The 16,476-nt window shown below is 40.8% G+C and overlaps 1 protein-coding gene and 1 long non-coding RNA gene across 2 annotated transcripts; one reads left to right on the top strand and one right to left on the bottom strand.

Annotated features, from left to right (window-relative positions):
• The first annotated feature begins 7,762 nt into the window (after nucleotides 1-7,762).
• On the top strand, nucleotides 7,763-9,513 carry LOC134210227 (uncharacterized). Its single transcript, XM_062686270.1, has 4 exons — nucleotides 7,763-7,860; nucleotides 7,916-8,062; nucleotides 8,118-9,279; nucleotides 9,349-9,513. The coding sequence occupies exons 1-4, from the start codon at nucleotides 7,769-7,771 to the stop codon at nucleotides 9,511-9,513; spliced, it is 1,566 nt and encodes a 521-aa protein (XP_062542254.1). The 5' UTR covers nucleotides 7,763-7,768.
• A 1,706-nt stretch (nucleotides 9,514-11,219) lies between these two features.
• On the bottom strand, nucleotides 11,220-11,762 carry LOC134217487 (uncharacterized). Its single transcript, XR_009981058.1, has 3 exons — nucleotides 11,641-11,762; nucleotides 11,393-11,576; nucleotides 11,220-11,328 (listed from the first exon to the last, which is right to left on the bottom strand). It is a non-coding gene; the product is annotated as an uncharacterized LOC134217487 (long non-coding RNA).
• Between the last annotated feature and the right edge of the window lie 4,714 nt (nucleotides 11,763-16,476).

The raw sequence follows: 16,476 nt of genomic DNA, 5'->3' as shown, positions 1-16,476 counted from the left end.
CTTGGCTCTCGGGCTGGAGTACTGAACTCATCCTCCTCCTCTGTTTCTTGTTCTTCCTCGGAAACGCCCTTCTCCTGGAACGGGATTAGCTGAATGTCTTCCTTTACTTGCTCCTTGCTCTTCGTTGTTTCCGCAATTGGGAATTCAACAGACGATGTCCCATTTTGGCATTCAATGAAACGAGCATCCCTGCTGATCACAATGGAGTCAGTTTCCTGATCTACAAATCTGTAGCCTTTGTGCTCCATCGAGTATCCCACGAATGTTAGCCGCTTCGCTTTCGGCTCCATTTTGGTACGTTTCACGTCTGGCACGTGCACATACGCCTCGCTGCCAAACACCTTCATGTGGCTGAGATCCGGTTTTCGTCCCCACCACATCTCAAAAGGAGTCTTCGGAACTGATCTGGACGGGATGCGATTCTGTATGTAGGTAGCGGTCAAAACAGCTTCGCCCCAGTAGCGTTTAGCCAATCCGGAATCCAATAGCATACAGGTCGCCATTTCCGTAATGGACCTATTTTTCCGCTCCGCTACACCGTTGGATTGGGGAGAATACGGGGTCGTGAATTGCGGTCGAATGCCCTTTTCCTTATAGAAGTCCCGTAACTGCTTGTTGTCGAACTCCCCGCCGCCATCAGACCGGATAACGCAAGGTCTGCGGCCGAAAAGGGTTTCTGTCCATTGTACGAAATCGACAATGTTCTGGTACGCTTCAGACTTGTGCTTTAACAGGTACGTTATTGTAAAACGACTATAATCGTCAATTAGGTGCATGACGTATCTATTCCCGCTCGGCGTAGTCGTCTTCATGGGCCCACAGAGGTCGGTATGAATAATATCGAGTACCCTGGTAGACTTCCTCTCGTTGACGCTCGGGAATGGGGCCCTGGCTGCTTTGCCTTCTAAACAACATTCACAAACAAGTCTAAGACCGCAATCACTCACCTTCATTCCCGTCGCTAGTTCCTCCTTGTTGATGCGCTCCGCAGCTGACCAGTCGCGATGGCCTAGCCGGCGATGCCACACGTGTTGGCAGTTTTCCTTGTGCTGCCGATTTGCAGCTTGTAGTGAAGACTCCACCTGACACAGGTGATACAGGCCGCCGCAACGTGTACCTGTTGCAACGACACTTCCTTTCGAATCGATTATTCGGCATCCTTCACTATCAAAGCACACATCAAACTTCTTCTGTGTTAATTTTTCGACGGATATTAGGTTTGTCGACAGTCCCGGAACGTACTTTACACCGCTAATGTCAATCCTGATCACTTTTCCGTCACCGTCAATGCCTTCAAGAACACCGGCACCTTCACCGAGGATCTGCGTTTTATTGCCATCGGCAAGAGTGATCCATCCACCGCGCGATTCCTCGAATGTAGTGTAAAACGATTTATTACACGTCATGTGCGCACTGGCACCACTATCAATGATCCAGGATTGATTGTTTTCGTTGTTCACAACAAACGCGATTCCCCGGGTGTCACTGTGTACAGCTTTCGCTTTCATTTCTTCGCTTTTCTTCGGCTTTACTCCAGCCGACGAAACACAACTTTCTTCTTTCTTCGCTTCTGCGAGCTTACGACAGTTCCGCCGCTAGTGGCCAGGCTTTTTACAATAATGACACACGCGCGTTTCACTATTGCCCGGTTTCGATATGGCCGATTTCATTGCTTTCTCCCTTTTCACTGAATTACCGTCACGTTCCAATCTGCGTTGGTATTCGTCAACTAATTTTGATTTAACCACTTCCAGTGTAATATCGTTCTCCGATCGCGAATCGAGAGCGGTGACTAAACCGTCGAAAGAGGGTGGAAGACTCCTCAACAATAAACAAATTTTCGTATCCGCGTCGAGAGTCGTTCCGGCAGCGTCGAGCCGGTCGAACAAATCATCGATATCGAGAAGATGTTGTTCTAAATCACCGCGCTCCGAGAGGTTGATCGCACATAGTCTCTTCAGCAAGGACACGCGCACCGAACGAGTACTTTTCTCGTGGTACAGTTTCAACGCATTGAACACGTCACGAGCGTACACACTTCTTCACTATCGCGAGTTGGCTGTCTTCCAAAAGCAGCACCAACGTCGCCTTCGCCTTCCGATTGGCGGTTTTCCAGTCATCATCTTCGAGATCGTCGTCGTCAGGAGCATTATTCACAACATCCCACAAATCATCGCGACACAGCAAACTTTCCACTCGCACTTTCCATGTCGCCCAGTTCGCCCCATTCAGTTTCGGGATTGAAAATTTCGCGTCGGACATGTTTTTGTCGGTTCACTTTTCACCAACACCAAAACGATGATAAAAACGAATGGGCTCACTAACACACGGAACTGGGAAGGTCTTCGCTTATGTTCACTTTCCACTCTTCGCCTCTCGGGGCGGAACACTAGCAATGGCGGCTCAACCAGCCAAAAATTTTTCACTCCACTCCTGCAAATATCCGCCGGAGCTAGTCACTGGGACCACAACCTGATGGCAGAAATCGAACATGCAGCAGAATAAGATGGACACCGGGGATTCGGAGTGGCCAGTGGAATAAATACAGAACACACGCGGAATGCACTAACTATGTCTTTTATTATACTGAACGATTAACAAACGTGTTTATAGCGCGAGAAGCGATCGGTAACTAACAATACAGAAAAAATGTGTTTTACTCTTTCCCCTGCACGAAGTATACAGGGTTACCACACTGAACCAATACATCAGCCTCATAGCGTCTGACAGTTGATTCGCCTCAGCCCTTTAACGAACATCATACGTTTTCTGGATGATAAGCATTCGATCGCTCCCGATGCCTGATGACAAGCACCATATGCGAATCATCCAAAAACCGAATGCTAGCTAAAACAAAAATCGAATAGTCATTGAATCGTTTTTGAATGAAGCTCATACCTTATACAGATGCGGTCTTTATTGTTTCTGCATGAAATTCAAGTGATAAATATTCTGAAGATTATAATAAATTTTTCGTTTTTGAAATAGAAAGAAACATGCTTTATTGATTCATTTTTATTTTAAACATTTTGAACCATTTTAGTTTACATAGTATAGGTAAAACATTCAATGCAACACTCGGGAAAAAGAATGGAGGTCGTGCTACAATGGTAAGTGCAGTGGCGAGTGTATTTTCTGGCAACATGCGCCGCTGCGTTCACCATTATAGCCCGGCTTTAACACAGTAGAGAATGCAGTATCCCTTCCACATCCAGTGGGAGCATCGAGGGTGGCCAAAGAACATATTTAGCATGCGATATGGGGAGCGAATCTCCCGTCTTATTATTTGAAAATGTTGTCCGGAACTGTCGGTGGCATAACGAAAGATTTTTAACCTAGAAAAAGTAAAGCGTAAGAAATCTTTAAATTAATTATTTGTCACAAGCTTACCAAATTTGTAAAGTCTAATAACTGGTTTTCAGCGGGCAAAAAGTTATTTTTCCAAACATAATTTTCCTACCGAACTCAACGATCTACAAAATACTAATGGCGGTTTCGCCAATGCCGACGCGACCAACGCATAAAATTTGCATTATATTTCATTCTGATAGCGAATGAACTTCATGCTAGGGCAGATTCAAAACAATCATCATCCGATTACCGAATGATTTTTGGTTGGTGCAGACAATATCTTCGCATGGAATGACAAAACATACAATGAACATCAAAAGCATTGTACGCTGTTCGGATGATTTTCATTCGATTTCAAGTGAGTGTGTCAGATGTAACAGGGAGCATATGGTAAAGGGAGGGATCATATTTCAAAAACGCGGAATGCTAATTCAGTCGTTCCAAGGAGGATACTTTGGTTCAGTGCAGGAATGTGGGAATAGAATTCACGGTGAATAAAGAATGGGTAAATCGATGCATTCTCCACAATATTCACACGGTAAAAATAACTGAATAATTTTCTGCATGACATTGTTTTTAATTACAGGTCTGTCTCTCGTTCAACATCGGGTCAATCTTAAAAAAACAGCACTTTTTCGATTTTAAAAATATTGTCGCGTTTATCTTTTTCTAGAATACCGCGGCGGTCTTACGCTCGCAAGCTCGAGTGCGAATGTAAACGTCAAGATAGCCGCCGTGTTTAAAGATAGGCAGAATTATCCCGCTCAAAAAAAACCACGTGCTTTTCGTCAAATGACTACAGTGTTCGATTGTATCAGTGAGAGGCAACCGGAGTCACTGAGTACATGGAGGGTATTTATTGTCGCGCGCTTCTAAGGGTCTGTCTCATTTGGAGAATTAAACTTAAAACTGACAGTTCGAAAATTAGCGAATAACCCAATCATAAGAATGGCTGGTGCTACCCAGCAATTCCAATAAGACATCGATGCAAAATGATTCGATATCTGTCAAAAGTAATCTTGCTCTGCGAGCAGGGTTATTCGATAATTATTGAAATGTCACTTTTAAGTTTAATTTCAGTTTAATTCTCCAATTGAGACAGACCCTTAAACGCTCAGTTCTTCGCGGTGGTAACGCGCAAGCAAATATTGCGCAGCAGCGCGCCCATAAGCTTTTGCATAGGGTGCGAGTCTATGCTGTTAAATTTAATCAGCCGCCGAATGGGGTTGCCATAGCTGAATAGCCGCCGTGTGTAAAGTAAATGGGCGCGCTCCAGCGCAATTCAACGGAGGCTGGTTGGGATGATCACGATCTGAGTGTTTATCTTGGGATGCATAATATCATGGCAAGTTCATACGGTGGGTGAGATTTTCATAGATTCTGTCGTGTTTAATGACCGTTGCGATTACCATGAGAAGCAACCAGCGCAGGAAGCCGCAGTATTCTATTTTATCTCGTGATGCATAATAGTTAGAGGTTTCGAAAGATATGGGTTCTTTGAGAAAGTTGACCAAGCCAAAAAATCGACAGAGGCAATAGGCCTTTTCATGTGACACTGCCGAGACAGCACTCTTGTTTACAACCGCTGAACAGGCCCGCACACCCCAAGCTGTCACTTTCATGGAAGAACTGTTAATTGACGAAAAAATAAGCTGATTTTAAACATCTCGTGAAAGGCATCCAGCTTTCCACGCTCGGTAATGGCGGCTTGTCGGTGTGTAAAAATCAATCGGTCGCTGTACTGTTTGACACTAGCTGGAGGAAAACTCACTGTCTAAAAGGCCTTTTTTCCTTCCCTCACCCAGGAACGCCAGCGGGCTTTCCTCCAGCCAGTGTCAAACAGTACAGTGACCAATTGATTTTTACACACCGATAAGCCGCTCATCCAGCTTTCCACGCTCGGTAATGGCGGCTTGCCGGTGTGTAAAAATCAATCGGTCGCTGTACTATTTGACACTAGCTGGGGGAAAACCCACTGTCAAAAAGGCCTTTTTTCCCTTCCCCTCACCAAGGAACGCCAGTGGGCTTTCCTCCAGCTAGTGTCAAACAGTACAGTGACCAATTGATTTTTACACACCGGTAAGCCGCCATTACCGAGCGTGGAAAGCTGGATTACCGAGCGTGGAAAGCTGGATTTAAAACTAGATACCTCGCATAACTTTTCAAAAGGACCTAAATAACATTTTATTTATGAATTAATTTGAATACTGCAATCAATAGCTTTCATGTTGTTCTGTTGATTGCGCTATTCAAATTAATTCATGAAAAAAATGTTACTTAGGTCCTTTTCAAAAGTTAAGCGAGATACATTTTTTGACGGAAAAGGTCAATTCTCGCTTAATATGTGAAAAGGGCCTACAACAAGGCCTACAACCCGATGTGCTTCAGTAAAGGTGTGGGCCAAAGTCCTATAAGTCTGTATTAGTCGAAAAAATAACGTAAACATTGCCACCCACAGTGGGCGGGCGGAGTGAAACGTCACGTCTGTTATATAAATTGTACTGAGTATGCCAGACGAGACGTCACATTCGGTCGCCTTCGGCCATCTTCGGCAACCCAGCTGAGAGTTTCTCTCTCAAAAGAGCGAATTTTCGTTGAACTAATACTACTTGAGGGTTTGGGCCACACCTGTAGTAAAGCACATCGCCTACAACCATAACGTAAATATTGAGAAAATGCCGTTCGAAATAAATGCATCACAATTTCAATTCCCATTTCATAGGTTTATGACATTTCGAGCAGTAAAAACTTTTAAAAGCACATTAGCCTGTGCACGCGGGGATGTCGACCATCTGGGTCGACATGAGATGACATTTCAATCATTTACCTGGGTCTTTGTTTGTAAACATTGGCATTTTTCTTATATGATGTTGAAATAAGATTCTAACAGGCATTCGGCTTCAATAAGAATGCATATTGGAATTATTGGAGAAGCGCGAAACTAAATTCTATTGGACTTGTTGAACATTCAATGTAATTTAACTACATTTAATAGGGCTTTGATTATTTATTGATATTTTTAGCATTGAATGTTTCTATATATAAGACTGCTTCTGCTTCTTGCAATGGACATACTAACTATATCGAAGCGGCCAAACTTATTATCCTTGAAGTGTTCAGAAAATGCATCCATTCCGTTTGAAAAATCTAATAATCATAAAGGTCTTTGTAAGTTTTCACATAAATTCTGATCTTGCGCATCCTCGTAACGGATGACCAAAGTCGAACCAGTTTTAAAACAATTACTTATCTACAATGTTTTGATTGAACTTGTCTGTATAACTGAATTTTCAAATTAATATTGATCTTAATTTCTTTCAATTTTGGGCTTTTAAATGGTTTTTAATCCTTACAAATACGAAGAACAAGACTCCGAAGATTGCCTAACTCTATAAGGAGTAATACTAACTCGTATTGAGACCTCCAATATTCTATCTAGTTAAGACTACGAGCTATATTATAACATAGTATAGCTTGATGTCAAAGTTCACACATTCGAATTTTACTGGGAATAACACATATGATGTTCAAGATCCTTTTTACCAAGAAATAAAGCTCGTAGTCAGGATGTGATAACATGGGATGCTTTTTGCAAAGAACAATTGTGCACTCAACCTAATTCCCAGCCTAATTCTCTAAAATGTGACTTATTCAAGAAAACGGAATGAAGCCTCAGCTTCTACATAATTATTGTGGATTTACTTGACCAATGGATTCGAAGGTCGGTTCACTTGCCTATTTCAAACGTTCCCTTTTCCAGCAAGGTTTGCCAAACTCAAGAAATGTTTGGTAGATTACCTTGTTTTTTGCTCCTTGTCTATCAAAACAGATGTCAAAACATCGGAAAAAGAAAGGGAAGTCCGAGGGAAACAGCAAAAAGCACGTGGCAGACTTGCCAGTTTTGACAGATTTTACTATGAAGATGGGTGTGAAGGTGAAAACGGCGATTTCAACGACCGTTCAAGGAGCGACTATTTCGAACGGTCGGGTCCAATAGGGAAATCCACGTACAATATTTACAACGCTAATGATTAAACTTGTATATCGTATACATTGAAACTATCATTACTTGTATTCATTATTACGTAGGATAGGATATACTCGATTTAGTTGAAAACCGGAATACGGGACTAGCGAAGTTGGATTTTTCTCGCAATCCGTACGTAAAATCTAACTTCGCTAGTGGCGCGCTAGTCTAGTGAGAGCCTAATTAAACTAGCGCCACAGACAAACAGACATAACTCTTGAAAAAAGAACATCGTTCGGTAATTTAACGGTCGATTCAAATATTGCTTAGTTGGCCAAGCCCCCACCTATGGCGCGCTAAGTCATGCGCTTTGACATTTCTCTCTCTGGCTGTTTCGCTTTGACTGTTTACTTGTGTGCGTGTGTCAATCGAATGGATCAAAACTGCATAATGGGTCGTAAATGCGAAATGATTTCCTGTGTAAACCGCGAAGGAAAGAATATTGGAAAATCCTTCTACTGCTTTCCTCGTGATAGTCGGAGGTTTGTTTACTGGTGAATAAATAGTACAGAATATTTCTAACAGTTTATTTTCCAGGTGCTACTTATGGGTACAATCGTGCTGCTCGTCAGAACTATCGTCGAGATTTGCCTCCGGAGGCTCAGAGGCTGTCCGGAAGCTGAAAATCTGCTCGGATCACTTCCTCTCCTGTTCGTTTCGAAGTCATTTGCAATCAGATAAAGGGTTTGTTTTCTAATTACATTAGTTAGATGTTATTTCAGTTTTGTTTTCGTTACAGTTTAAAAGAAAACGCAATTCCAATTTGTTCATTCAACTCGCAAATCCACGAAACACTATGTTCAATTTTCGACACAAGTATTGATGGCGACATATGCACAGAAACCACCGGAAATACCACTGAAGAATCCTATGAAGAGGTTGAATATCTGGATGAATCTTTCCACAGCATATACGAAGACGTGGAGTATCTCGACGATGCTGAAGAGAATAGTGCACTCGTTCAGGACTGTGATTATAATGGTGTATTTTCATTTAGCGAATCCTTTGCTGAACCAGAAAATCATATGTGTACGAATCTACTTGTGAACGACGAATTAGTCGTTCCTCTTGATCCAATATACATGGAAATGGAGGCAAAAGTAAATGGCGAAAATTTCATGCCATGTGTTGGGTTGAATGATGACCGTGCAGCCACATTTGATTCAGTTTTTACTGTCGACTACAAATCGCTATTTGAAACTGAAAAAGAGAAAAACGCTAAGTTGCATGAATCGATGGAAGGTCTGAAGCAAGATTTACGAAAAAGTAATCGTAAAAGTGCATGGCGGCTAAAATCGAACAAAACTTTCAAAAGGAAAAATCAGGAACTGAAACGGAAGTTCAAACTGCTACAATATCGAAAAACTGACGATTCTAAACTTGCAAATCTTGTTCGGCGCAACCCGGTACTGCATAATAGTCTAGTAAATTCATCTCGGAAGCCAAAAGGACGCAGATATAACAACCATTCAAGAAAATTCGCTCTAGGTGCATATCTAGCTGGACCGGCAGCCTACAGATTCGTCCGAAGCTCGAATATAATCCAACTGCCTAGTAAAATGACGATTAATCGATGGAATTCTAATATCTACATGAAACCCGGTTTGAACACAGAAATCCTGAACCGGTTGAAGTCAAGGACAGAAAATTTCACTAAGAAAGAGAAGGCCGTTACAATTTGTATTGACGGAATGTCCATTAGACCGGAGTTAACATATAATGCCAAAAAAGACACTTTTGTTGGCTTTCCTGATAATGGCAAAATAAAAAAGTACGAGAACAATAACCCTCTAGTATTGGCTACCGAGGCCGTTGTTTTAATGGTTTCCGGAATTACCACCTTGACCATGGATCATCCTGATGGCTGTAAATCGAAAAGCAGGAACAAGAGGTTCAAGCAGGTAACTCAGATTTTAGCTACAGTAGAAAACAGGTAATTATGAAACACAAAACATTTCCTTAATTCACAGGCTATTGGTTATGTCTTAGCTCATCATACGCTGGGGAGTGTTGAGCAATTGAATCTAGTAAATGATGCTATAAAAGCGCTACGAGAAAGGGGATTATATCCGTTGGTGTTGGCAATGGACCAGTGCACAACAAATGTAAAAATGTTTCGGGGCAATCCAAGATAATCCAGTTGTGATCCTGGAAGGACAACAGATTGCATTTATGTTTGATAGCCCACATCTCCTAAAAAACACCAAAAGCATGTTGATGAAGCATAACGCTGTTTTTCGAGGAGAAATATCGTCATTTGAATACATCAAACGACTCTATGATGTTGATTGCTCAGCAACGCCAAGACTTGTTCCAAAACTCAGAGAAAAGTTTATAATTCAAGCTCCTTTTATTGCAATGAACGTGGCACAAGCTACACGTACTCTGAGTAATTCTGTGGCAGCCGGTATTGAATATTATGTCGAAACTGATGAACTACCGTTGTCAGCATTGAGAACCGCGGTTTTCTGTCAATTTTTTGATAAATTGTTCGATACGCTTAACTCCAGAAATACTAATAGCACTGCAAAGGTTAGTATCCAGTTTCTATTATTCACTTCATACATCACTAAAAATCTCTTGAATAAACTTCTGCTCAACCATATTTTTTAAATACATAGCCTTATCGTGCAAGCATAACAGAAAGTTCTTGTCACTGGGATTTCATCGAAGAAGCTGTAGAAGTGTTATCTGCCATGTACTTTACATCTAAGGAATGTATTGTATAACATACGTTATAACCTTAAGCGATGTTAACTATACGATTCTTTAATATTACAGGCTGAGACGCAATCAAAGACTTTGACGAAAAAGCAACGAAAACCTAATTTTCTCAGTGGATTTATTGGCAACATAAATGCAATAAAATGGTTGTTTGCAGAATTGAAGCGAGAGTTTGGGTGTAGCAATTTATGCTGTAATTTTGTGTGCCAAGATTGCATCGAGAATTTGTTTTCTGAAATTCGAAGGCGATGTGGGTGCAATGATGCGCCGAACGCATACCAATTTGCAGCTGCCTTCAAATATGCGGCTCTCTCGGCCTCAGTGAAAGAATCACGTGGTACCAATTGTGAACCAGATAAAGCGATGCCTTTATGTGACGAAAACGACATGGTGAATGAAGAAACTGTTAATCGCAACTTGCAAGAAACATTCCGAACAAACGAACAATACCAAGCAACTCCAAGAGAAACAAATGGTCTAGCTTATATTTTGGGAGCAGTTATTCGTAAACTTAAACACGAAAAATGCCGTAAGCAACTTACTATGGGACACAGTGAATTCAAATTCGGTTCTGATTCTATTCATAGTTTCTGTAAAATCAAGAACGTGAATTGTTTCCCAGGAGCACAGGCTTTTGATATCGGTTTATTGGCTTTCAAAGCATACAAGCAATTTTTTCAAAGTTTTGCACCAAAACCGGCGAAATGTTAAGACTAGACTCAAACAATATCTCAAGTACGAACCATTTATTGAAATCATTTGCAACAACTGTTTCCAGCTTCTTGTCGATAAAATATTTAACACTCTTTTCCAATGTTTCTTGCGCGACGCCAAAAACAAGTTACAAAATTCTATTAAAACGAAACGCATGCAGGCCAAAGGCAAACGAAATAGGAAAGCGATCCGAATGAATTTGGCATTGTGATGGGTATTTTGATTATTTTTATGAAGCATTTTATATTTCTCTCGTTCATGGAATAATTTCATAAACAAAATCATAATTTGTTTCAGTTGCGTTCCAATTTTATTCACTTGCACATTTATTTGGAATCAATCATGGTTTTATTAGTTTGCAGCAGTTTTCGTCAGCGAGTACACAATATTTGAAGACCGTCCAGGAATTCCAGTCCAACGCAACCAACGAAATGTTTTCAGGAGGCTAACGCCCTTTTTCCCATCGTTATACATTTTGTTCCAAAATATTCCTTGAAATATATGCATTTCACCTGGAAAATATAAACTAGCGATAAACTCCATATATGCCTTTCTTTCTAATTAATATATTCACACCAGTTACCACTGTTTTAAACACACAATCTGCATTATGATCACGCCCACGCATATCGGTTTTTATAAGCGTTGATTGTTTGTTATTTTTTCCTCTACGGATTTCCAACCAGGAAATGATTTACGGTTCTACCACCTGCGTTGATACTTGGCAAATCCTGGATAAATATGTCACTTGGCGCTCGATCTGAAAGCAAATGCGCATAGCTGTGATGAAAGTTTTCCCGGATAGTTTCCACTGCACAACTTACCGAAAGCGTGTTTTTGCTCAATCCTCCAGTGAATTGCGAGATATATTGGGCTTCCCCCTCGATGATCCGCTCGAACAACCTTTTCGCGTTGAAATAATTAGTTCCTTTTCGAAAAAACACTCAAACGCATTGATCTGTTCTTAAAAACTGTTCTTTTTCCACGCAATCTTTGTTGATATTGCACTTGCAATCTTTCTGCTTTCTTTCTGAGACAGATGATTGATGTTGACATTTCAGTGCAATGGTGTGGGTGCGATTCTGATATTGACAGATGAATCCAACATGGCGAATGCTGAGAGAGGCAAATCAATCAATAGATGGCGGTAGTGTTTCAACGTATTTTTATTTAAATCGTTGACGATGAATTTTAATATGAATCGTTTAAGGTGTTATGTCTGTTTGTCTGTGCTAGCGCACTACTAGCGAAGTTAGGTTTAACGTACGGATTGTGAAAAAATCCAACTTCGATAGTCCTCCATTTCGGTTTTCAACTTGACTAGCGATATTGATTTGAAGAAGTGAAGTTTTCAAATAATTCAGATTAATCTAGGTAAGCATTGATACGGTTTTATTAATTATTTTATTATTATAATTTTGAATTTCTTTATGGACCAAATCAGAAGCTTTACATATGATATTTGACGTAGAATTACGTCTTTCGAATCGATAAGAAATGGGAGGGAGGTCATTGTTTCAAATTTGGGACCGTCAGGAAAAAAAGGTCAGGAAGTAAGAGCCAATAACTCAGCCGATTTTTGATGCATTCTGGAGCTTTTGGTATGAATCGATCAGTTAACTCCCTAGGATTTTAAAGAACTATTGTAAACAATTGCTTCAATGCATTGAAAATCCAATTTCGACAGGTAGTGTTCAAATTTTACTTCAAAATAAATTGCCTTCATTTCGGCTATCTCCATCAGCAATGAACATGCACAAAAGAATTGAATTTCACATCCACTATCGAACGATAAGTCTACGTTCAATTTGCGGTCGTGTATTTAATACAACATTCTACTTTTTTGGAATGACAACATATGATTAACATCCAATTTCTTCATATCCGCATAACTCTTATGCAGTGCTTACCCATAAGCTTAAACCTAGTTTGCGCTGTAAGCAGAGTTGAAGAAGTTGACCCCAAGTTATAATCGACCTCATAAATGACACAGACATTAACCGTTGCAAGAATTTAATAACTCCGAGCAATAAATATGTTTACCCCTTTTAATATAAAAGGATTGACTCAAAAATAATTATCGAAGACTAACTACCACAGCTTTCAAAACTATTATTTGCACTGGTTTCCTCAGCAGTGTTCCATTCATGTTTTTCAAATTTTCAATTACATTAAATTATTATGTTGCGGCCAAGAAAAGCGCCGTAATTGGAAATTGGATTGATCCGTAGAAAAAATGACACACTCATACGCCACAACAATTGAAAAATATTTGAATCTCGTGATTCATTCATGGTTCAAATCTACAGAAAATAGAACTGAGCGTTATACCAGTTTCATTTGATTGACAGCTGACTTGTTTAAAAAAAGAATCTAGAACAGCTGCTGGGAAAATTAATGTTTCATATTCATATATATATTCAAACTGACAGTCCTGAACGATTTGAATCACTGCTGATTTTACTCTAAAACGACTTTACAATGTTCAACAATTCCAACAGAATTTATTTTCGCGCTTTTCCAATGATTCCAATATGCATTCTTATTGAAGCCGAACGCCTGTAAGAATCTTATTTCAACATCGTATAAGAATAATGCCAATGTTTACAGACAAAGACCCAGGTAAATGAAAGAAATGTCATCTCATGTCGACCCGGGTGGTCGACATCCCTGCGTGCACAGGCTAATAATCAACACTGTTACACTGTTATTTGGATCCATCAAAAATAACCAAATAAGTGTACACACTAAAAATAAATCGCCGAATTCGGTAAAATTTTACCGAAATCTCAACAGCAGAACTGTGTTGAAATCGCGGCGGAACAGGCACAGTGGAATGTCCACACAGACCGGAGAATACGAAACAGGGACTTGCGCTACGGCAGAAGAAAAGAAAAACGTCAACAAACGATGTTTATTGGGAAACGGTTCGATGCGGAATAATACATTAATAACAGTACACAGTACAGATAGCAGCACAACTCACACGGGAATGAACATTGGCGGCGGGTGAAAATATTGCCCCCACCAACACTCCTCCTCAATGTTTGAACCCAGCTACTCATCAGCCACAGCAATCCCAAAAATCCTCACGTTCCGGTGGTTCCTCCTCCTGGATCTTATCGTCCTTGAATAGCGTCACTTCCGTCATCAACTCCTCCTGGCTTCGATATCGATGATTTTTGTTACGAACTTCTGGCACCATATGATTTTCGGATGACGAATCATCTCGTTCCGAACAAACTTGCCAATCGATGGACAATTAGCTTCAATTTTCAGTGCTCTTGGAATCTTCAACTCGAACAAATTCTCACGTAATTCACTAACGGCTACTACCTTCTTTCTCTGGTTGCAATGTTGCAATTGGATGCTCCGAACTCCACCTTAAATCCCTTTGCCAGTAGTTTACGAACAGATACCATACCGCTGTATAGGCTCGGAATGTACAACACCTCCTTGATCCAAATGGTTTTCACATTTCCATCTCCATCAATACACTCGACTGTTCCTTCACCAATACCTGCAGACTTCGCAATAGATCCATCAGCTAGCAGCACTTCGCCCTTCACAGTCTCATCCAACGTTGTAAAGAACTGCTTGTCATTCGTCATATGACATGAACAGCCACTGTCAATGAGCCATCGCCCAAAGCGCCGACGCTCCCTGACTGTAAAACACACCGGTCTTTCCCTTTCGCTCACTTGCTTCGCTTCACTGGTAACTCCGTCGTCCTCGCTTTGCTTCTTCTGTAACATACGACAATTCCGTCGAAAATGTCCTGGCTTCCGACAATAATAACAAACCTTCTCGTCTTGTCGCTTTGTAACTAACTTCAAAGCACTTTCACCACTGCCGAAACAGGAACTCGTTGAACGATCCGTCTTTCTTTCCCTTCTTCTCTGCCACTCATCAAGTAGCTTTGCTTCACTATCTCCATAGTCAGATCTTCGTCCTTCCGGCTTTCTAGCGCAGTCACCAAACCATCGTAAGAGTCGGGAAGACTTCGAAGAACCATTGCTATCTTCAATGACGGCTCTAACTGCAGACCTGCACACTGTAGGCGATCAAAAAGTTCCTCCAACTCGAAAAGATGTTTCTCCATTTCTCCATCAGTACGTTCTTCTTCCAAATTGAGATTACAGATGCGTTTTAGAAGGGATACACGTGACGTCACACTAGCCTTCTCGTGATACGCCTTCAACATGTTCCACGCCTCCTGCGCTGTTTCTGCGTCCCTCACCAAGTTCATCTGGCTGTCCTCTATAAACAACACTATCGTTGCCAGCGCCTTCTGGCTTGCCTTCCTCCACGATGTTGTGACCGGATCCGGCTTCGGATCTACTACCGCAAACCAGTAGTCGTCCCGTATCAGCAGCATCTGCATCCGCACTTTCCAAGTCGAATAATTTGCATTGTTGAGTAGGGGAAACGAATATTTCTCAGTCATTTCACTTGACGCTCGAAAATACTTGCACTGATTATTTCACTTTGTGTTCGTTTTGTACCGCTTTCCCTCTAGTACCGGGAACAATAAAAGCGATCAAAGTCTTTTCACTGCTTTTCGGCTTTCAGTCAGCCAACTCTTCCGCTCTCACGATTACTGTACCTACTGCACAGCCAAATCCACGCTCCGAACGGGCATCACCAACCAAACCTCGCACCAACAAACGAATCAACCCGAGCAAAACGAAGCACAAACTTTACGCTTTTTGTTTCGTTTTCGCGGGTACGAATTTTCACTTTTCTTCAGCACAATCCGGGACCATAACCTGTTGAAATCGCGGCGGAACAGGCACAGTGGAATGTCCACACAGACCGGAGAATACGAAACAGGGACTTGCGCTACGGCAGAAGAAAAAAAAACCTCAACAAACGATGTTTATTGGGAAACGGTTCAATGCGGAACAATACATTAATAACAGTGCACAGTACAGATAGCAGCACAACTCATAGACGGGAATGAACATTGGCGGCGGGTGAAAATATTGCCCCACCAACAAACTGTTCGGTAAATAATTTTACTGATTGCAATGGAAAAATTACAAAAAATCTGTAAAAAAAATTACCGAATAGTTCTGCTGTTGAGATTTCGGTAAAATTTATAAATTATTTATTATTTATTCGGTAAAATTATTTCCAATCTTTCCGCAATCTTTCCCGTCTCCAAGGAATCCGCATCAAGATCCGCGCTATGAATTATATGTGGCGAAAATTGCAAACTATTTTTCCACCCATTAATGGGTAAAAAATTGCACATTTTTTAACGTCAAATATATTTTGAAAATGGGCATTTTTTTACCCATTTATCCACTTTTAAAATTACCCCTTTCTTGACAGATTCATAGAACTTGAAAAAATGTATCCAGCTTTTTACGCTAGCCATAAATAAACTGTGATCACAAGTTTTTGACGTATGCTGTGTACAGATTTTATGGTACTATCTAAGTAGCCTTGAGATCTGCACCAAACATTACAAATGTCAAAAGTTTTCCGTCCCATATGTTTTCATATATCAATAATATTATCCTATTCTACTCCAGCTAAAATCTAGTGATTTCTGGACGTGAGCAAAATGTTTTCATGCCGCAAAGAGCACAGCCAAGGAATATACGATTCAATATCCGTGTTGTAACGATTGAATTGCAATTTCATCAATCATA

The sequence above is a fragment of the Armigeres subalbatus genome, chromosome 2 (genome assembly GCF_024139115.2).
Source record: "Armigeres subalbatus isolate Guangzhou_Male chromosome 2, GZ_Asu_2, whole genome shotgun sequence".
NCBI lineage: Eukaryota > Metazoa > Arthropoda > Insecta > Diptera > Culicidae > Armigeres > Armigeres subalbatus.
This window is presented reverse-complemented; position numbering and strand designations above follow the sequence as displayed.

Bases quoted from the DNA above. Each gene is read 5' to 3' on its own strand.
- LOC134210227 (XM_062686270.1), top strand. From the start codon at position 7,769: ATGGGTCGTAAATGCGAAATGATTTCCTGTGTAAACCGCGAAGGAAAG. The intron at 7,861-7,915 runs GTTTGTTTACTG...TTTATTTTCCAG, and splicing joins TTTCCTCGTGATAGTCGGAG to GTGCTACTTATGGGTACAAT. The intron at 8,063-8,117 runs GTTTGTTTTCTA...TTTTCGTTACAG, and splicing joins CATTTGCAATCAGATAAAGG to TTTAAAAGAAAACGCAATTC.